Here is a 20,854-nt window from a genome sequence, read left to right as displayed (position 1 = left end):
CACCCAGGGAGGGGGGAGAGGGGCTTCACATCAGATGTCGTCATCAGGGCTGCACACAGAAGCCTGCACTGAAGGATGAATGGTGTTCAGTTTGGTTAGCTGGTTCCCCGTGTCACCCGGCCGCTGACCCTGGCCTCCAGGGCGTGGCTGGGGGGGTGGGGCCTGTCTCAGGGGGAGGCGGGGACTGAAGCGTGGTACTTGACGAAGGCGATGGCAGCGAGCTCCTTGCAGAACTCTTCCAGGACAATCACGCCCTCCAGCAGAGTCACGTGATCCACGCTGAGGAAGAGAAGCAACGTGAGGTGAATGGATCCACTACATAGGACACGTGACAGGCCCTGATCACACGTGCCATATGCACCCGCAATCTCATCAAAGCTTCACGTAGAAGAACAGATGCAAACATTATTTCAGATCTGCTGTAGTGTAACAGAATTTTAAATCTGAAACCGCTGTAGATCCAAAAAAAAAGATCTGCAACAAATCCTGCGCCTTTAGACCGCGGACGGAGAGCGTGTGCCGTTTCCGGCGCTCGCTGCTCTGTGGTGTGTGCGGGCGCTAACCTCAACACCTCTGGCTCCAGGCCCAGCAGGCGCTTCCGCACCAGCAGCAGTTTGGGGTTGAAGTCGGGCACACGGTGGATCCGCAGCATCAGATCTCCCACCACCTGAGGGAGGCGTGAAGGTGAGCGGGATCTTAGCAGAACGTTGAGAGGGAAGGCTAGCCAGGGTCTCTACGCTACTGCACCACGACCAGGAGGCACGAGGACTGTGTGAGACGCAGAGAGAAAGGCGCCGTTACCCTGACGATGACGGAGAAGAGCGATCGGCAGCCAGGCGCAAGGTTGATGTATGGGTCCAGCAGGTACTCGTGCAGGTGAGGGTGTGGTAGGAGGGCCAGTCTGGACAGCACAGAGGTCACCTGCAGGTTCACGTCGTATGGCTAGTGGGCGGAGAGTGAGAGAGTGTGTTAGCTTGGGTAAGTCTAAACATTCTCGGTGCCAGACGTCCGCACATTTGTGGCTATAGTGCGGCACAGGACAAACGGGTGAGCTGAGGGCTGTTAGGAAGCCAGTCTACACACTCACAAGGAGAAAAACGATTTTGACAGAAAGGATCTTCCAGTAAAGAATGTTTCTTTTATGAAACTGCTGCAGCAGGTCAGTCTTAGGGTTCTGAAGGGACGAGTGCGAGCTGGTCGGCCACAATGCTCACCTGGTCCAGGATGCGACCCATTCGGTCAAACAGCACTTTGAGGAAGTGCCCCTCGAAGAAAGGCTTGTCTAGGTCACACTTCTCAATGGGCTTTGCACTGCCTGGCCAATTCCACCTCTGGCAGATACCACAGTAGTCCCGAAACTGTGCACATGCACGCACACACACAGACAGACACTATCAGTTTCACAAGCACTTTCTGCTCACCCACGTCACAGCACACCAACCACAGTCTCCTGATGGAGTGGGTGGAGGGCTGTGCTGCACCACTCACTTGTCTGTGCGCATCCCTCAGGTACGTGTCGTAGCCGGTGCCTTCAACCTGGTAGGAGGATTTCGCCTCGTCCGGGACCAAGCACAAGAAACTAAAACAGAATAGCCAATGAGACGGCAACACCTCACAGGGTCTCCCCACAGCGGTGGGCTCCTGCACGTGTCATTTGCACGCTACAAACCTGTTAACGATTTTGTGGACCTCCGTTTTCCCATCATGCTTTGAGTGTTCCGTGCTCTGTGGGGGAGAACAGTTGAGCCAATCAGGGCTCGAAAGCCTGGTGTCTGGAGACAGGTCTGAGAACAGAGGGTCCTCCTCTAGATCACTGGTGAGACAGGAAGACAGGAAGTAAAGCAGAGACTCTTTATGTGGACACCATCTCACAGTGAACAATAACAATAAGAAAACAAGAAAACTGCAAACATCTCTGGGTTTTTGATGTAGCGCTTCTGCAGTCCCGCTATAGAAGCAATCTACCCGAATGTAGTTTAAAGAACATACAGCAATTTATATCATTATAAATGTGTCTTATGAATGAGAGTTGTGAAGGGGTTAATGATCACGTCTTACCTTGATTTTAAGCAGCTCAATTAGATTTATTTTGATAACTGTTGTTTTGAAAACGAGTTTTTGTTTTTAGTTCTTACAGTGTGTTTGTGAAGGAGACTATTAAAAGGAAGAATAACCAACAATTGAACAGCTAATCCACAAACTCAGAGGATACTACAGTAAGAACTTCATCTGTATCAGATAATCTGTCTAATAAACCCAACTAAATATTCACAAATTACAGCCATGTCTATACAATCATTATCGCTTACCTCATACCAAATGAAGTTATGGAGGCTCAACCCACCAACGAAACATTCTAACTGAAGTGACTGTCACTGTCCTTCAGTGGGACTGGCCTGCTGTGGGCGTGGCTCTTACATGGCGTCGTGCGGTTGGCCGTTCTCCATGTGCTCGCGCTCGTCGCGCTCGTCGGGCTGGCGGCACTCGGTGTAGCTCCGCTCCTCCAGGTTCCGCAGCACCAGGTTCTGCAGGACGTGCTGGCAAGGTTTCTGCAGGAGCTGTTCGAACAGCCGCAGGGTCGTCACGCTGATCTGCACAGAGACAAGCGCAGGGTCATAACGGCCATCTACACAGAGACGAGTGCGGGGTCGTCACGGCGACGTGCACAAAGACGAGCGCGAGGTCGTCAAGGCGACGTGCACAGAGACAAGCGCGGGGTTGTAATTCCTTCTCTCATGGAGTTCCACTTAAACAAACGATGCTAAACTTGGAAGTTTCTGTGATGTGAGAACGGCTGTTTGACCTGAATAGTTATTAACTAAACAGGACATTTGGAACACATCTAAACAGATGGTTTATCTGCCCTTGTGCCCTTTTCTAATATGAGAAATATACATAATAAATAATTTAAAAGTGGAAAAAGTCTATAAAGTCTAGTGTGAAGTCTGATCTCAACAGTTCCAAGATCAGGTAAGTAAAACAGTTTAGTTACTCAATTTCAAGCACAAAGTTAATCGCAAACACGAACATATTCCATTTCTGAACGTATGAATGACTGTGATGCAATTCTAGGATCAGAAGTACTGCTCTCTGAATCTCTGCGCGGGGGCCCCTACCTCATCTGAGAGGTGGTCACAGTGTCCTATGAGCCGGTGTCGCAGGGGGGAGTGGCCAACGCTGGTGGGAGTTTCTGGACCCACTTCCTCTCCCAGCAGGAAGTAGAGCGTCTCCTGTAGTAGGGCCTCTGATGTCACCTGCCGGATGATTCTGTTCAGGAGTGCTGTAGAGGTTAGGATACCAACCTCTGACCTAGAGAGAGAGACAGGCACATATGTGGAGGGCATTTCACATGTGCCACAAACGGAAGCCAGGCACCCCACATACAGAGGTGTATGAGTTTGTATATGAGTTTGTAGTAGTCAGTACCTGAGTGTCTGAGAGTATGTGTGTGTGTAAGAGAGAGTGGATTCTTGTTGCTCACGTTTGCATCAGCTGTGGCTCCATCACTGGGACAAAAAAGTGGTCTCTCACTGCTCGAGCCAAAACTGAAGCTGCTGTCTGCGCGCGCACACACACACACACACACACACACACACACACACGAGACATGAAGGACAGCAAACACACACTTCAACTCTGTAACAGAACATAATTATCCAACTATCACACAAAGCCCTGATCTGGCCAGGCGAGCGTTTTCCGCAGTCAGTGTTCCAGTTACCTTCTGGGCCTCCTTAATCAGCTGATCGCAGTAGTCGAGCCATGACAGGAAGGAAATGAGCGCTCGCTTGCCAGTGAATGCAGCCGCATCCTCCTTCAGGTTGTAAACGTCCAGCCTGGGGGAGGGAGTGCAGCGGTCAGCCAAGCTCGGACCGGCCCCGTCAGAGCGTGGACAGGCGTAGGGAAGCTAAGGTGTGTTTCGCTCACACTTCAGCAGGTTGTGTGAGGAATTAAGCCAATTATAAACTCATCTGCACATTGTGTGTGTGAAGTGAGTTACGACATGGCTAACTGGTGGAGCAAAAGACATTAATGAGAGTGCTGAGAGCGCACACTCGTCACGCTGATAAACAGGTAAGCTGTCAGATGCTGTAAGCATAAACGCCTCCGGAGGCAGCAGTATGGCAGAGGGCCTGGGAAAGCCCGCACACACCCCCAATTGACGGACTCGACGGTGTCGATGTCGAGCGGGTCCATGGACTGTGGAAGTGCCTGGTAGAAGGAAGTGAGGCGTCGCGTCAGCAGTTCGCACAGCGCCGTGCTCTCCGTCAAGCTCTGCGCAGCGGCATCTTCAGGGAGGCTGGCAAGCAGCATCAGACCCTCACACGCCTTCACCACGATACGGCCGTCCTGGTAGGACACACACATACACGGACACACGCAGGTCTTTACCACTGTGCTCCCATTCCAACGAGAACCAGCGCAGACTCATTTGCACACACCTTTACTACAGGCAAGACCATTTTAGGCCTTATTTTTTAAATTTATGCTCTGAAAATCAACCAGTCTGTGATACCGTCTTAATATAAACAAACAAACAAACAAACGAATGAATTTTAAAAGCCACTAGAGTACGTCAGCAAGCCTTTTGTCTGGTAAAATACCTGGCTTCATCAGCAACGGCATTGGTCTTTTACGGGCACCCACTGAGAAAAAACGCATGGCAGACTCACCGGGCTCTTGGTGAGGTTGAGCAGGGAGCTGACCAGGTTGTAGTTGCTGCTGCTGTTGCCAGGCAACACAGAGGCACCGCCCACATGGGCGGGGCTGCTGGTGTTGGCCGTTGGACCATCCTGGTCGGCACTCGCGTGTACCTGCTGGCCTGTGTCTGGAGAAGACATTTCCTCTTTCAAGCTTTCCACGTCCGCATCCTTATCGTCCCCACGTTTAGCCTTATTCTGCAGGTGCACAGGCACACAGGACGGTCACCACCACAGAGACTGGACACACTGGTCAGTGCAGTTTTATGAATTAATGACATTTAATTGTTAAGTACTTGTGCAACACTTAATGCCCAGCACACACACATTTGCCAAAATTCTTTAGCGTCACATAAAAATATACAATCATATTATTATTATTATTATTATTATTAATAATAATAATAATAATAATAATAATAATAATAATAAAAATGTACTACTAGTTTGTTCTAGATAATTTCAGGGTATTTCTAATGGCCTAATTATCTAAAAACAGAAAACAAACATGCACGGACACACGCACCTCCAAGAAAAAGTTGACCAGGTAGGGGTCCTGTTTGAGCTTGGCACACACTGTACAGAGGAACTGGATCTCCTCGTTCTCTGTAGGAGCAGCCAGAACCTCCCCACACAGACGAATCAGTTTCTGGGGACACAGTGTGGGGAGAACACTCTGCTTTCACGTACATCATTGCAAACACATACCATAGACAAGCAAGTGGCATAACATCAGTGGAGACCTCAAATACGCCTGATCTAGTTCAGCATGTAATCATTTTAGCATGTAAAGATCTCGTAGATGTGCAGTTAGAGACAACAGTCCAGCTGCTTCCACTTCGCGATCCTCCAGCCTTCTCCGACGGCCAGTTTCTGACCACAAGAGAGCTTGCTGGTCGGACAGCGTTGGGTTACGGACTCCACTCAGCCCAGCATTGTTACTGATCTTCGCGAAAATACAGCAACACTGCCGAGTCCGAAATCTGTACCAGCACACCAGCCTCTGCCTTAGCAGCGTTAGGTGTGTTGAGAAAGGTCTGTCACCCAAGTACCAGCCAGTCAGCGATGACAGATGAATATTTACAGACAGGATACAATCGGTAATCGTGCATCTATAATGCAGGTATAGCAGAGAACAGAGCCAGCGAGCGAAGGGACATGTCAGGCGCTTGTGCTAAAGTAAGAGATAAGTGTAGATGGCGTGACGGCGTTCTGGGGCACGTCTCACCTGTACTGGTCTGTGAACGTTGATGTGAGGCAGTAGGGGCTGTCGGATCCGGCCCAGCAGCTTGGTGTAGAAGCTCAGAACTTGCTGCTTCATACCAGGAGGACACTACGGGAGGAACCGGAAAACACAAAACCGCCTCAACACACACGTTTTGAAGTGGTACCTTAGATACAGAGACGCGGTGGCAGCGACCTGCTTCAACAGACCGGGTAGGAAATGCAGTACAAATACTGTGTTGGTAAACAAGGTTTCTGATTTTGCTAAAACACAAGCCAGTGTTTGGGTTTAAGTCAGTAATTTGCCATAATTTTAAAATGTAACCATTTGTGTGTGTGTGCGCGCTCTTCAAAGGGACTTTCGCAGTCACACGGGCACAATCACCCCTCACATCCAGAAGACACCAAGAGGACGTGGCTTACGTCAGCCTTGCCCAGAGTGTAGAGGGTCTCCAGAATCTTGTGGTGGAGCAGGTACTCCATGCAGGGCCCGGTCTCACCCGACTCCCTCTCGCTCTCCTCCTGGGTTAGGACGTCCAGCATTTGTTCCAGATGGGAGGGGATGTTGGTGTCCGTCACTGGGGCTTTGTCATCTACAAACAGGGACGAGCGTGCACCATTAGGGGTAGTTTACCCAGCGATGACACTGTGCACGCGCGTGTGGTCCTTTATGCAGTTACATATTGCTGGATAGCATAATTTTAAGTCATTTTCAGATTCTGTTTCATACTGTTCAAGAAAACATGCTCTCTTCCATTAACATTGTGCCCATTAGTGGAGAGATGTGGCAAACATCAAACAGAGTCATCGCCTCACCTGATGTCTCGATGTAGTAATGGGTGATGGCCTTCCAGTGGTAAACAAAGTCTTCTTGCAAGGGTAGCGATGGTGCAAGCTGCAACAATTAATGTCAATCATACTACATTAGGAGGAGCTACAGGGTTTGAATATATTGAATATTTGAATATATTGAATATATGTTAATCTTCCAACATTGGGAGGACCTACAATCCTCCAACATTGGGAGGAGCTACAGGCTTTGAATATATGTCAATCATCCTGTATTAGGAGTAGCTACAAGGGAATGAATGTCAATCATTCTATAGTAGGAGAAGCTACAGGGTTTGCCAGTGGATTAAAACACAAGCAGTGTTCTTTTAAACTCCAACAGAACAAACCATAAACCTAACCTAAACACAAAAACCAGCTCATGGGCTTTCGGTTAGCCAATACACTGTGAAACATGAAGACACTTCTTCACGGAACAATGATCTTAATAGACTACCCTTGCCAACTGCATGTAGACAATGTGAAATATTAGGTCATTGAGAAGTACAGATGAAATATACATGCATCAGACCCCCGATTTACTGGTGATTTGAGTAATAAAACTTTATATTAGGCTGTCAGTGCAGCCAGATAGCTAAGGAACTAATCTAATGTTTACAAAATGTGAAGCCACCAGTCCTGACTAGTCAATTAGCTAGACTGTCTAGCTAGCTGGCTAACAACCGTAACATTTCTTGGGTAAGCTAGGACAGCATTTTAATAAACCGTTCAAACACAACAGCGTCGTGGTCCACCGTGTGCAGTACTGAAGCCCCAGCTGTCTTACCAAACGTACTAGTTAAACTGGCGAGTGGCCTGATGATTAGGCAAGCTTGTGCTAACGTTAGTTAGCATGCTAACGAGCTGACTGACCAACTCAACACTGGAAAGTGTTGGAAAGTGAAAGAAGAGTGAGAGAGTGGTCATCCATCATTCTGATCTCGGTGTTTTTTTTTTATAACATTTAATAGCATTTTAAAGAAGACGAGGTAAACCTGCCCAGGTAGACAGACGCTAACGGTCACTGTCCTGGTGCGTTAGCTAGCTAAGCTAACCAGCTAACCGTGCTAGCTAAGGCCTGACAAACCAGTCCACAAACACCCGAGAGCTCACCGCCTCCACCGCATGCTGAAGGATAGACGTGAATTTGGAGAACATCTTGTTCTTCGACTGGACGAGTTTTTCCCGAGAAGACCGAGAAAATTCCTCTATCTTCCGTCTGCTACTGCCGCCGCGATCCAGATTGCAGGTTTCATAAATAGACCTTCACACGAAAACGCAGGACCACAACCAACAAGTCAGTCGGATCCAGATCCGTAAACATACACTCCTTTGCACAGTTAACCTGTATGCAGCTTTGCACTGTATACACCTTTGCGATCTAGTAAGCCACCGTGGCATTTCCACGACCGAGCGGCGATACAGACCACCACCAGGGGGAGACATCCTCTGCCGGCTGTGCGCAGCATTGTAAAACGGGCCAGTCTCACCAAGGCAAAAGTCCACAATTCAGCTCTTTAGAGTAGATTTTATGATTTTTATGATTTTATGTAATTGCCACAGTAGTGCAAAACGTTTTTTAGAACTTCGTTTATTTTCTAATTTTCAAAGACAACAACATAACTAAGTCCAACTCTTTTGCTTATCAAGTACTGTTTTCTTGCTTTTTAGGACTCGAAAGATTATATTGGGTGTCTGAACGTATTATCGTTTCACGTCTATTTATAAAATATATGGCATTTTACGATTATTTACAGTCTTCATTTATGAAACTATTTAAAATTGGTTTTTGTTTTTTTTTAATTATTTTGTCTTTTATTGGGGATCGCCTTTGTTAAGTAGGACAGGGACTTGAGACTTTTATATTGAAGGTCCGCCTGGTGATTGTGCCCATCCCGAGAAGCGAGAAAGGAAAAAACAGCAACCCTACGTTCAGCCGCAGACTGGAGGGCGAAAATGTCAGCGGTGCCTGACGGCAAAAGCTGGTCCGAAGCCCCAGTGGATTACGCATGGTCCGGAGAACGGGGCCTTTAGCAGTCCGTTTTCGCCTGGACGAGCCCCAGTGGGTTCCGGATAAAGAGGTAAGCTCGTCAAGACCGCGGAGGCAGCAGGCGGAGGAGGGTGCGTCTCCTCGGGCGTTGTTCAGCACACCAGCTCGCTTGGCTCAGCCCGTTTACGGACACCCACCTCCCTGTGTACGGACGCACACCTGCTGCCCAGTAACAACGACCAGACAAGACCTCCACATGTCTGAGCAGCCGGACGGTGGTTTCTGTTTTTGGGCCCAAAGGAAGTGTCTATTTTTGGGGACAGCTCCATCATAACTTGCCTGTGCAAACACTTACACCCCCGGGGTAACTAGGGTTTGGGTTTGTGTTTGTGTCTAGAGGCGTGTAACGCGACTTCTCCTTCTACCCGGGGGTGGTATCACTATCCCCCATTCGTCATTTTAGCAACCTACTGTCCTTAGTCAGTATGACACGTTTCAGACACTGTCCTTAGTTAGTCAGTATGACACGTCGACGACATGTTCGGTTTGCAGCAGGTCAGGGTTCACGCGTGTGTGGTAATGGTATGCACTAATGCATCATTTTGCCTCTCTGTTTCAGTGCCATAGATGCATGCAGTGTGACACAAAGTTTGACTTCATCACCAGAAAGGTAAACAGGGTTATTCTTTTATTTACTTGTACGTGTGTTGGTAATCTGGGGGTCATTACTGATTGCCTCAAGTGTTTACTTCTTCATACCGAGTAACATTTTCATCATTTCCTGTCCATGAAAGTTCTTCCTTATTCCATTGTTCCCTTATCCTGCATGTTTGTGTGCTGTGTCCCGAACTGATGCTAATGTTTCAAGCTATTATTTATATGTATGAATATTAAACATTTTATTTATTGTGTTCTCATGTGCATTTGTGTGTTTTTGCTTGTACGTGTGTGCATACGTATGTGCGTTCGCACACACGTGTTTTTTTTTTTGTGTGTGTGTGTGTGTGTGTGTGTGTGTGTGTGTGTGTCAGCACCACTGTCGGCGTTGTGGCCGGTGTTTCTGTGATAAGTGTTGCTGTAAGAAGGTGGCCTTGCCTCGCATGTGTTTTGTGGATCCAGTCAGGCAGTGTGGGGAGTGCAGCCTCATCTCTCAAAAGGAAGTGGAGTTCTACGACAAACAGCTCAAGGTGCTCACTGCTGGTGAGTCCATTGAGTCCTACACACGCTTGCAAGTTCGACCGATGTGCTGTGAAAACACCGCCTCATAGTTCGTGTAGTTTAAAAAATACTCACTTACACTGCTGATGAGGTATCAAAAAGTATTTTCCAATGTTCCTTTTTTCCCAATTATTGCATAGTCATTGGAAACAGTGTGTGTGTTTGTGTTACATGAAGTGGTTTTGATAGAGGGACTCAACTATGTTTTGTGTTACTGTCCAGATTTTGTACAAACAGATGAAATCCATCCATTTGTTTGTAATCTAGTAGTTTATACTGCAAACTAGATGAAGAAAAAAGTTTAAGGATTTCCTAACATTTTAGAAAATGCACTGATTTGACTATAGAGTCTGTAGTTCCTGTCTGATGTCGGGCTGTAGCGTCTGCAGTTCCTGTCTGATGTCAGGCTTTAGGTACGTAGTCCTATCTGATGTCGGGCTGTAGCGTCTGCAGTTTCTGTCTGATGTCGGGCTTTAGGGTACGTAGTCCTGTCTGATGTCGGGCTGTAGCGTCTGCAGTTTCTGTCTGATGTCGGGCTGTAGCGTCTGCAGTTTCTGTCTGATGTCGGGCTGTAGCAGCTGCAGTTTCTGTCTGATGTCGGGCTTTAGGGTACGTAGTCCTGTCTGATGTCGGGCTGTAACGGCTGCAGTTCCTGTCTGATGTCGGGCTTTAGGGTACGTAGTCCTGTCTGATGTCGGGCTTTAGGGTACGTAGTCCTGTCTGATGCTGTAACGTCTGTGTTGCTGCAGGCAGCACATTCGTGGTTATTGTAGGCTCCTCTGAGAAACCCGAGACCATGATGTGCCGTCTGTCCAACAACCACAGGTAGCCTATACTCCCACACAGCCCTGCATGCATGTATACAGAAACTATCTCTTGTTCTCACAACACACACACACACACACACACACCACACACACACACACAAACACACACACACTCTCTCTCTCTCTCTCTCTCACACTCTCTGTCTCTCTCACTCTCTCTCTAGTCAAGATGGCTATATTGGAAGTTTTTATATTTTTAACTCAGCATAAATAATAATAATACTTACAGCAAAAGCACCACCTCCTCACCAATAATGATAAGCAGCAGTAAGAGTATTATTGACGGCTAATGCGCCGTTAACACATTAATAAGAGTTTTATTGATGGCTAGTGCTCCATAACATGTCAATATGAGTATTAATGACAACTAACAACCATTAACACATAACTAAGTGTATTAATGACAACCTAACAACCATTAACACATAACTAAGTGTATTAATGACAACTAACAACCATTAACACATAACTAAGTGTATTAATGACAACTAACAACCATTAAACACATTACTAAGTGTATTAATGACAACTAACAACCATTAACACATTTATAATGATAAACAGCAGTAAGAGTATTAATGACAGCTAATGAACCATTGGCACATTAATAAGTAGTTAATATATGGATATTTATCAAAAAATATTTGTAATTTTTCTTCTTGGGTCATGTTGTTGAAATTTGCGATTGTATTTTTAACTTGGAAAATGTCTTGTAGGTTTCTAGTTTTCACAATAACAGATAAAGTGCATCTCTGTTTTAACCTCTTCAGGTATCTGTTCCTGGATGGAGACAGTCACTTTGAGGTGGAGTTGTCCCGGATCTCCACCATGCAGGTGCTGACGGAGGGCTCAAGCCCCGGAGGTGAGGCTCAGTCTGTGGAGACATCAGCGACGTGACCCTCTGACCCTGAGTGAAAACTAAGCAAAGTGGCAGTCACGTAATCAATGCGTTTAGCGTATTGCATGCTCATTTGTTTTGCGTTAAAAAATGCATTGTCGCATTGTTGATCTGTAGTGTACTCTCAGTGGAGCGTGATTTGACCCCCTTGTGGTGGGAAATAAGAAGTGCAAGCTAAGGCCACGCACGCTTCACCGTAGCGGAGTGTGTGGCGGCACCCTCGGCCTTCCTGTCTCCACACTATGCCCTTTGTCTCCGTATGTCTGAGGCTTGCCTGTTAGAAGCTGTGCAGGCTGGGTGTTTGCCTGAGGGGCTGTAATGCAGTCTAGGTGGTAGCCGTGTAGCCGTGGCTTCCACGTGTAGCCGTGACTTCCTGTAGTTCTGGTGGCTTCCTGTAGGTTTTATTGATTTGCAGAGATTCACATCCTTCTTCTTTCATCGGAATACGAGGAGTCAGATAGAAACTGCTTATCTGGCTACATTTCTCGCACGCACGCGTGCACACACACAGTACCAGTGAAAAATTTGGACACACCTACTCATATTTGGTTTTTTAGGATTTTTTTGCATATTAGAAAAACTACCAAATCCTGACTATCTTAGACTTAGCATTCCTCAAAGTCTTCAAAGCCACCCATTAGCTGACATCTCTACATCCTGTTGGTGAGGGACTACATTTCTGAATTTGTTGAAGGGCACTTAAAATGACTTAATGTCATTATATTTTATTTATTATATTTTTATTACATGTGTTTTTTTTTTTTCTTCTTTCAACATGTAGGCTAATGTAAAAGGTAATGTGAATGGAAGCTAATATAAATGTTTTCCGTCTGTAGCCTGGTAGTTTGATTTAATTTTTTTCCCTCTCTGACTCTAATTTGTGCTTGCAGCTGCCGAAGGCTGTTCTATTTTTTGGGGAGAGTGTGTGTGTGTGTGTGTGTGTGTTGTGGGGGGGGGGGGGGGTTCACGTTTAGGCTGCGTTTGAACTTAATGCTTCTCACGCCTTTTCTCCTCTCTGGGATGCTTGTGCTGCTGTTTCTTTTCTGGACACAGGGAAAGATATTCACTCTTACACCACCCTGCTGGACAGTCAGTATATGTCTGAAGGTTAGCGTCTCACTCTCTCTCCCTCACTCCAAGTCTTCCTTCCCTGTAGTGTTGCTTTTAAATGGGTTTGCCTTGTCTCCACTTTGTTTTTAAAAGTACACATTTACAATGTAGTTTGGTACTGATAATAATATGCCTGGTTATTTAAGACTAAAGACTAAAGGCACCCTATTAAAAGCTGTTGGTGCGCCATCCTCTGGTCAGTGTGAGTATTGTTTTGTGAATTTCTCCTTTTATGGTTGGTGGACACCATGGGTGTAGTTTTGGGAGGGTGGACGGGGAGACGTGATTCTTGCAGTAATTCCTGCTCACACTGCTCATATAATGTTGGTAGGTTGGGTGGTGTGAGCAGTGTCTTCCCCCAAATTTGAAATTAAACCTACACCACTGGTGGACACTCTGTCTCACGGCATGGATTTGCATGGTGTTGAACAAAAAAGCAGGGTTCCCACTGGTCATGGAATTTAAAAAGGCTACTCCAGATTTGATCTTTTTATGGGTCAAGTGATGGAATATCAGGGAATTTTATATGTAGCATCTTTCAACTTTAGTTTCCATTTACCAAAGCATTACATTTTCACCCATTTCCTCTATTGTGTGAGTGGTTGGGTGGCCTGCATTACTGTTCATCCTTGTCATGTAAATCCAGTGTTTTAGTCAGGGAAATGCATGGAAAAGTCAGGGAATTTGATATTTGACTTTGAGTGGAAACTCTGGAAATCCCTCCCCTCACAAAACCAGCTGTACTTCCTGTCTTATAACCTCATACCCACAAAACCCATAACGCGTCACATCAGGATGGCCTACGGTGGTCCAGGGGCTCGGTTCTGATGTGACCGACCTCTGTGTAGGGCACCACCACCGTCTGTTGTGCCTCGTGTCAGAGCTGGCACACACGGCCCCTCTGTCCAGTTCGTGATCATTCAGTAGAGTGCGCTCTTTATATTTATCCCATTCCATGCCAGCCGGGTAAGCCTCCCGCCTCTGCCTGCCTCGTGCCTGTGCATCCTGACACCCAGGGCATAGCGCTGGTCTGTGTTTGCGGCATGACCTTTGACCTTCTGTGTTGCGTGCAGGGGGCGTGTTACGTGCCGCCGGGATGCTGCTGCAGCACCAGCCGCCAGGCTCCCAGGAAGTCCTGCAGGTCCGCCTGGATGCCGACGATGACAAGAGGACCGCCTCCACCTGGCTCTCTGCCATGCATAAGGTACAGGAGGGGGTGGGGCTTGGGAGGTGTGTGGGCAGTGACCAGTGAGAGAGGGTGGGAAAAGGGGCGGCTCTTGGGGAGAAAAGTGGGCGTTTGAGAGGCAGATGTGTGGGCAGTCCCAAGCGAGAGTGGGCGGGTTTGAGAGGGATGTGTGGGCAGTCCCAAGCGAGAGTGGGTGGGTTTGAGAGGGATGTGTGGGCAGTCCCAAGCGAGAGGGGGCGCGGACTGTCTTTCCTTGCCCTTGTCTCTTGATGGGTGTTTCTAACGGACGTTTCTAACAGTAATGTGGCATAAAGAAACGGAGGCACCAGCTGGTGAACTATGAAGCCTGAGGCCTGCAATGAAACAATGGAGGTATTCAGTAAGGCTGATGGCCCTAAAGGACAATGATGTCCTGACAGAATGGTGTTTGTTTAGGGTTTTTTTTGTTTTTGTTTTTTGGGCGGCGTGAACTGGTATGAAAGATATATATTATGACCCAAAGGCCATTAATACTGAGCTTTGTCACAAATGCAAACGCCACTAGTCTAGATATTTTTAATTGTTTTGTGTGTGTGTGTGTGTGTGTGTGTGTGTGTGTGTGTGTGTGTGTGTGTGTGTGCTTGTTTTTCCACTGCAAAATCTCACATTTCTCAGACTTTTGCTGGTTCTAACCATTTGGATTGATATCCTAGTTTGTCGTTGTGTTCAGGTTTTCTCTTTGTGAGTATTTTTCATGTTGCTTCATCAACAGGCTGCCAAACTGCTGTATGAGTCCAGGGACCAGTGAGGGCGGTTCCCCCGAGCCACACGGGGTCGCTGGAGGTGTAGAGAGACGTATTTTATGTTATTGAGTCTCACATCTACTCTGAGAAGGTTCCATACTTTCTATTGGACGTTTCTGCTTTCCTCTTACTGTCTGGATGGTTTGGATTGGTCACCTGACCTGTTTGTTCCCCCCAGTAAGGAGAACCAATGTTAATCATTGAGCCTAGTGCAATATAAATATATAGACATGTGCACAAAGTGTAGTATCACATATGGATTTTTTCTAAAATAATAAAAAAGTCATATAATCCTATTTTAACACAAAAGCTATGTATGTACTTTATACTGATGATATCCTCACAATACTTTTTGTAACCCTTTGTAAATGTTTTCTGCCATTACACTACACCAGACACTCTGTGCTTTTCACATGTGCGTTTGGAGTTTTGTGTGTGCACATAACCCTTTCTCTTCAGCACACCATCGTGGTGCGCTGGCCTCCCATTCTTCCATGCAGGTTTATAAGGTTTAATAGTAATGAAGTTTAAACACTAAAGTTCAGCTTTCTGAAGTCCACACATATAAACTAATCTTCCAGGACTAAACTAAAGAGCAAGTAAAGAATCCCCGTTCAAACGGATTTAATCCAAAACTAACGTTATGTTGTTAACCCTAAGAGAGAAGCAACATTAAAAAAAAATCTCTAATAGATTGTGTCATAAAATGTCAGACAAACTTGGAGAGTTTATTCCACTGACCACGTTAACTGAGTCTGGGAACTCTACAGTTCTGCTGAGCAACTTTGTTTTGCGTCATTTCAGTTTCATACACAAGGCTTCCTTCCTGAATCCATGCTCATTGTTCCAGGGAAAGACATCCCAGGTAATTCCACCGGCACCTCTTTTCCAAGCCAATATTTGTCCTCCAGTGATTTTGTAATTGCTTACAAATCTGCATGTTTCTTTTTCTTGGTTTTGTTTGTTTGTTTTTTTGTTTGTTTGTTTGGACAGTATCTGCTAATGCTGATTAAATCAGTTCTTTGTAACCTGTATAATTGTCTCAATTTTTTTACATATATATATTTTTTACTTTCTCTATGAACGTTCTCAGGTTATACACAACAAAGTAGCACTTGGTGCTTCATATTCAAATAAAACGGTGTGTGATTATCAATATGTTTTCCTTGTATTTTCTATTTATTGTTTGCTCTAAAGGCTTTATTAAAGTATTAGGTCAACAGAATATGAGCTCCACAGCAATGCTGCACACTGTCAGCATGACATCCAAATCCGTGGAGCTCACGTAAGATGAGGTCACTACAATTACACAGTTAAGTCCATTTCTGAAAGTACCTTTTGACAGATTTTTATGAGTGTCAACTCTGTATAATAAATGGAAATTTGGGGTTTGTAAAGTTTGTTTGCTTCCATCTGATGTAACATAGCAGCTGATTGAGTGATTTGACAGGTTGGGTGGTGCATGTTAGAAGGTGGACGCATCTCTCGAGACTTAAGCTTTCAAAACAGATCTATAAACATCCCATCACTCACTCCCCAGAGATCAGATTTAAATAGGTTGTGTGTGGTGCTTTGGATTGGGTTGTTCTGAAAGGTCATCAAGGACCCGTTTCATCATCTAGAGGACAGTTCACCGTGATCCACGCTGGCCTCCTGCTCTCCAACCTCCTGCTCTTGCTAACCCTGCCTGATAGCTGCCCACATTATAACTGTTTGTTTGTGAGCTTTGTGTTATTTTCTTTAATAAAGCAACTCAAATTTTGGTTTACTGTCTCAGTTATATATATATATATATATATATATATATATATATATATATATATATATATATATATATATATATATATATAATGTGTGTGTGTGTGTGTGTGTGTGTGTGTGTGTGTGTGTAATATCTTTATATCTTTTTTTTCAGCTGTTTACATGGTATGATGATGATTATGATGATGAAGCATTTTCCAAGCTTTCCTATCTTTGGCAGCTTCTTTCATTTGCATGTTCATGTTAGCCTTGATTGTATTTAGCCAAGTGTTTAGTGTTCTTTGGCGTCCTCTTCTTCTGGACCCACTAACAATGCCGAGCACTAATGATGTTTCCAGGTATTTGGCTCGCATGACATGTCCGAAATAAGAGAACCGCTGCTTGGTGATTTTGCCCTCTAATGATGTTCTTGGTTTGACATGCTCTAGAATTGTCCTGTATGTAACCATATCTGTCCACGTGATGCACGGCATTGGTCTCAAACACCATAGCTTAAAAGCATCAATTTTCCTTCTATCTGCCTTTTTCAGGGTCCAGCTTTCACATGTATACATGGAAATTGGAAATATGATTGCATTGACCATGCGGGTTTTTGTTGCAATGGTAAGAACCACAGTCCGCACCAGGAAGCGTTTTGACTGCTTGCATTGAGCTCTTCCATCGTTGTTGACACAGGAAGTGGTCAATCTGGTTGCGGTGTTGTCCATTTGGAGCTGTTCACGTATATAAGCAGCATTTTGATTGCTCAAACCACATGTTTGCAATCAATAGATGATTTTGCTGACAGCATTGAATCAAACGGTCACCAGCCTCATTCCGTTCTCCTAATCCAAATTTTCCTACAACTGGTTTTTCCTCTCCCGCACCTAATTTTGCACTGAAATCCCCGGCAATGAAGATGGTGTCCTTGGCAGGGACTAGTGCAAAATCAGTGCAAAATCAATTGCTAACTGGAGCGCCCCATAGAATTTTTCTACATCTTCATCTTCTGCGTCTATAGTGAGCACATAAACCTGCAAGATCGTAAGTGAGCGCGGCTTTGCATTGAAGTGAACAGAAATAACTCTGTCGTCGATGGCGTTAAGAGATTGGGCGGCCTTAGCGATTTTCCTATATGCTATATGGGCTACTCCATTGCGTTTGATGTCATTTCCAGAGTAGTAAACTGTGTAATTACTGCTGTTGAGATAGCCACTGCCTTTCCAGTGTAGCTCACTAATACCAAGAATATCAATGCTGAGTCATTCCATTTCAGTTTTGACTATGTCCAGTTTGCCTGTATTCAGGCCACAGACGTTCCATGTTCCAAAGTTGTGAAACTTCGTTAAACGCAAGCAGACTGGAGCCTGCAGACTGGAGGCTTTGTCCAGCTCACATCATTAAATCCCAAACTACTTGAAATTCGTCCTTGTTCTTCTTCTTCCCTGGTCAATTGTTGGGTGCTTTCCGGCCCAGGGGGCCCACCTTCCGGCGCCATATCTGAGTCTCTTTGGTTTTGTTCCATAAAGTATTTTGGCAATAATAGTGGAGTAGTTTGCCATTGCTTTCTCCACCCCTCCTCATTTTATCCGGGCTTGGGACCGGCATGTAGCTGTTTCCAGGCACGTGGCTGGGTTTATATGTATAGTGAAGCACAATTATAAGCATAAGTTTTTAAACTTTTTATTGATATTAATATTTAATATATATTAATATTTTACAGTGTTGACTCTTTTTTTTTTAACACTCTTGCAATTCACCTTGGCATGCTGGATATCAGCTTCTGGGCAAAATCTTAACTGATGGCAACCCATTCTTGCCTAATCAGTGCTTGGAGTTTCTATGTTTTTGTTTGTCCACCCTCTTTTTGAGAAGAGACCACAGGCTCTCAATGGGATTGAGATCTGTGAAGTTTCCTGGCCATGGACCCAACATTTAAATGGTTTGTTCACCGAGCCACTTGGTTATCACTTTTGCCTTGTAACATGGTGCTCCGTCAGGCTGGAAAAGCATTGCTCCTGGATCCCTGGGAGAAGTTGCTTTTGGAGGATGTTTTGATACCATTCTTTATTCTTGGTAGTGTTCTAAGGCAATATTTTGTGCGAACCCACACATGAATGGTCTCAAGATGCCTCACTGTTGGCATGACACAGGACTCAAGGTAGCACTCACCTTTTCTTCTCCTGACAATCATTTGTCCAGCTGTCCCAAACAGTCTGAAGGAGGCTTCATCAGAGAAAATAACTCCTGAGCTAAGAAAATGATCACAGAAAGGTTGTTAGAAGGCCATTTTGTGGCAGGGCTGAAATGCAGTAATTTTTGTGATTAAGTTAATTTTCATGGCAAGGAATGACTTTGCAATTAATTGCAATTCATCTCAACACACTTCTCAATCTAGAGTTAATGCAAATTGCCACCATAAAAACTGAAGCAGCAAACTTTGTGAAAACCAAAATTTGTGCTAGTCTCAAAACGTTTGGCCACAACTGTATACTCAACATTCAAGTCTTAACTGTTAATAACAGCTATGTAAACAGTTAAAAATACAAACTTAAATCTTCACAACATTAAAGCCACTTTAGAGTGATACAAAATACAGAAAAGTTTTTTTTGCCCCTCTCTCTCTCTCTCTCTCCTCTCTCTCTCTCTCTCTCTCTCTCTCTCTCTCTCTCTCTCTCAGCTTGCTGAAACCAGCGCGTAATACTGGAACTCTGAACGCACCTACACCTGTCCCGTGAGCCACTCGGCTCTTGTGTGATGTTGCCCTCTTGTGGTCAACCAGCTGCACTGCATTTGAAATGCATTCTTACTTATGAGCTGCAAATCACGAATTTGTCAAATAAAGAAGCCGATATTTTCAATTAAAATCCATACTCATGTCTTTCTGCTTATTTTTGCCTTCAAAATATGTCCGTTGTTTTGTTACTCTAATGCCACATGAAAGTAAGGAATTCTGAAAAGAATAGTTCTGTAATGTTTCTTGTGAGATCTAATTTACATAGGATTTCTCACTGGTGTATGGATGTTTTGCAGTGAAAACCATGAGAGTACAAACACAAGTATGAGAACAACACATTTGTGTACTGCTTCCAATGGAGTTTCCATTGTGGGCTGTCAATCATGTTCATTGTTTCTTCATATTCATGTGTTCTTAATTTATATATCAGTATTAGTGTTGATACATGTGATACCTGTCACTGCAATACCGTGGGTATCACCATATCATACTATTCATTTGTTAGACCAGAAGAACAAAAGAAAGATTTACTTTTTCATCTTATGCTATTTTATCATATCCTAATAATAGTCGGTGTATTCTATATTCGACCGGAGGCTCAGGTCCTGTCTGCCTGCGCTGTGTTCCTTACCTGAAAACACCTGATCCGGCTCCCGCAGGGCCTGTATCAGATGTGAGGGCCATGGGGGACACCTGACACTGTGGGACATTCGATTTAGAAGTCTTGTTACATCCTTTAGTTTGGCGAAGCCTCTGCAGTTCACAGGCAATGGGCTCTCTGCGCTAAGAACCTACCTAAACTATTCTAACGCTTCCTCTGCTATCAAAGGTGTTCATATAGGTGTTCCTTTGTCTGACATAGAAAATGCCCTGTGTCCAGCTAAGCTAGAGGTGGGTTTCATCTCAGTAATGTCTCATGTAAGTGAGAAGGCGGCTCCGTGTAATCTGTCCCTACAGTTAACCCAGTGTTAACCAATCCCGTCATGGACACTTGTGTTTGTCCACATCCTAACCTAGCAATTCCTGAACAATTCACAAACCATAGACAATAAACAGCTCAAACGCCATGCCATATAGATTATGAAGATGGCGCTCACTGTTAACCCCTAATATTATTATATAGAGTCTTTCCCAAACATAAAGCCCTTATAAAATCAATTACTAACACCCTTCTGTGTCATTTTTTCCCCAGACTTCTATATCAGAGTGACTGGCCATGTGGTTTGTACTACAATATCACCACTGCCTTCAGAAGTTTACGATTTATGCTTTTATTTGTAGAGCACCTTGACTTGCCTTGCATGTGAGGTGGGCTACATAAATAAAACTGCCTTGCCTTGACATTCAGCTCACAAATGATTTGACCTCTAATGCCTGTGTGAAAGGGCTAAAGATGGAACCTACTCTCTCAGACCTGACTAGCCTTGACCTCTCATTTAGGCATAACGACTTCCACCAATGAATTCCATCCAAGATCAGAAGGTGGAGGTCACTGAATTTTTACCGGTTACTGATTTACCGAAATCAGTGGCTCTGTCCTGAAGCTAAGAGCGTCACAGGTAAAACCCAACGTCAGACCGACTCATCTCGAGTTTCTCCTTTCATTCCTACACC

At 45.0% G+C, this 20,854-nt stretch overlaps 2 protein-coding genes across 2 annotated transcripts; one reads left to right on the top strand and one right to left on the bottom strand.

Annotated features, from left to right (window-relative positions):
* Nucleotides 1-147: 147 nt before the first annotated feature.
* On the bottom strand, nucleotides 148-8,213 carry fam160b1 (family with sequence similarity 160 member B1). The gene is made up of 17 exons (XM_035531688.1): nucleotides 7,866-8,213; nucleotides 6,741-6,819; nucleotides 6,348-6,517; nucleotides 5,929-6,033; nucleotides 5,227-5,349; nucleotides 4,674-4,898; nucleotides 4,154-4,350; nucleotides 3,722-3,836; nucleotides 3,482-3,558; nucleotides 3,117-3,309; nucleotides 2,419-2,591; nucleotides 1,670-1,813; nucleotides 1,489-1,579; nucleotides 1,215-1,358; nucleotides 802-942; nucleotides 564-667; nucleotides 148-279 (listed from the first exon to the last, which is right to left on the bottom strand). The coding sequence occupies exons 1-17, from the start codon at nucleotides 7,908-7,910 to the stop codon at nucleotides 168-170; spliced, it is 2,238 nt and encodes a 745-aa protein (XP_035387581.1). The 5' UTR covers nucleotides 7,911-8,213; the 3' UTR covers nucleotides 148-167.
* A 495-nt stretch (nucleotides 8,214-8,708) lies between these two features.
* zfyve21 (zinc finger, FYVE domain containing 21) lies at nucleotides 8,709-15,919 on the top strand. Its single transcript, XM_035531692.1, is given in 9 exon segments — nucleotides 8,709-8,727; nucleotides 8,730-8,833; nucleotides 9,362-9,412; nucleotides 9,774-9,942; nucleotides 10,710-10,785; nucleotides 11,558-11,649; nucleotides 12,739-12,792; nucleotides 13,869-13,999; nucleotides 14,733-15,919. Coding segments are annotated over 9 exon segments (732 nt in total). The 3' UTR covers nucleotides 14,769-15,919.
* The last annotated feature ends 4,935 nt before the right edge of the window (nucleotides 15,920-20,854 follow it).

This window comes from Electrophorus electricus, chromosome 11, assembly GCF_013358815.1.
Source record: "Electrophorus electricus isolate fEleEle1 chromosome 11, fEleEle1.pri, whole genome shotgun sequence".
Lineage (NCBI taxonomy): Eukaryota > Metazoa > Chordata > Actinopteri > Gymnotiformes > Gymnotidae > Electrophorus > Electrophorus electricus.
This window is presented reverse-complemented; position numbering and strand designations above follow the sequence as displayed.

Coding starts and splice junctions, on each gene's coding strand:
- fam160b1 (XM_035531688.1), bottom strand. CDS start 7,910: ATGTTCTCCAAATTCACGTCTATCCTTCAGCATGCGGTGGAGGCG. Junction 1,814..2,418: donor GGCCAACCGCACGACGCCAT/GTAAGAGCCACG, acceptor CTGTCTCACCAG/TGATCTAGAGGAGGACCCTC. Junction 943..1,214: donor TGGGTCGCATCCTGGACCAG/GTGAGCATTGTG, acceptor TCCGCCCACTAG/CCATACGACGTGAACCTGCA.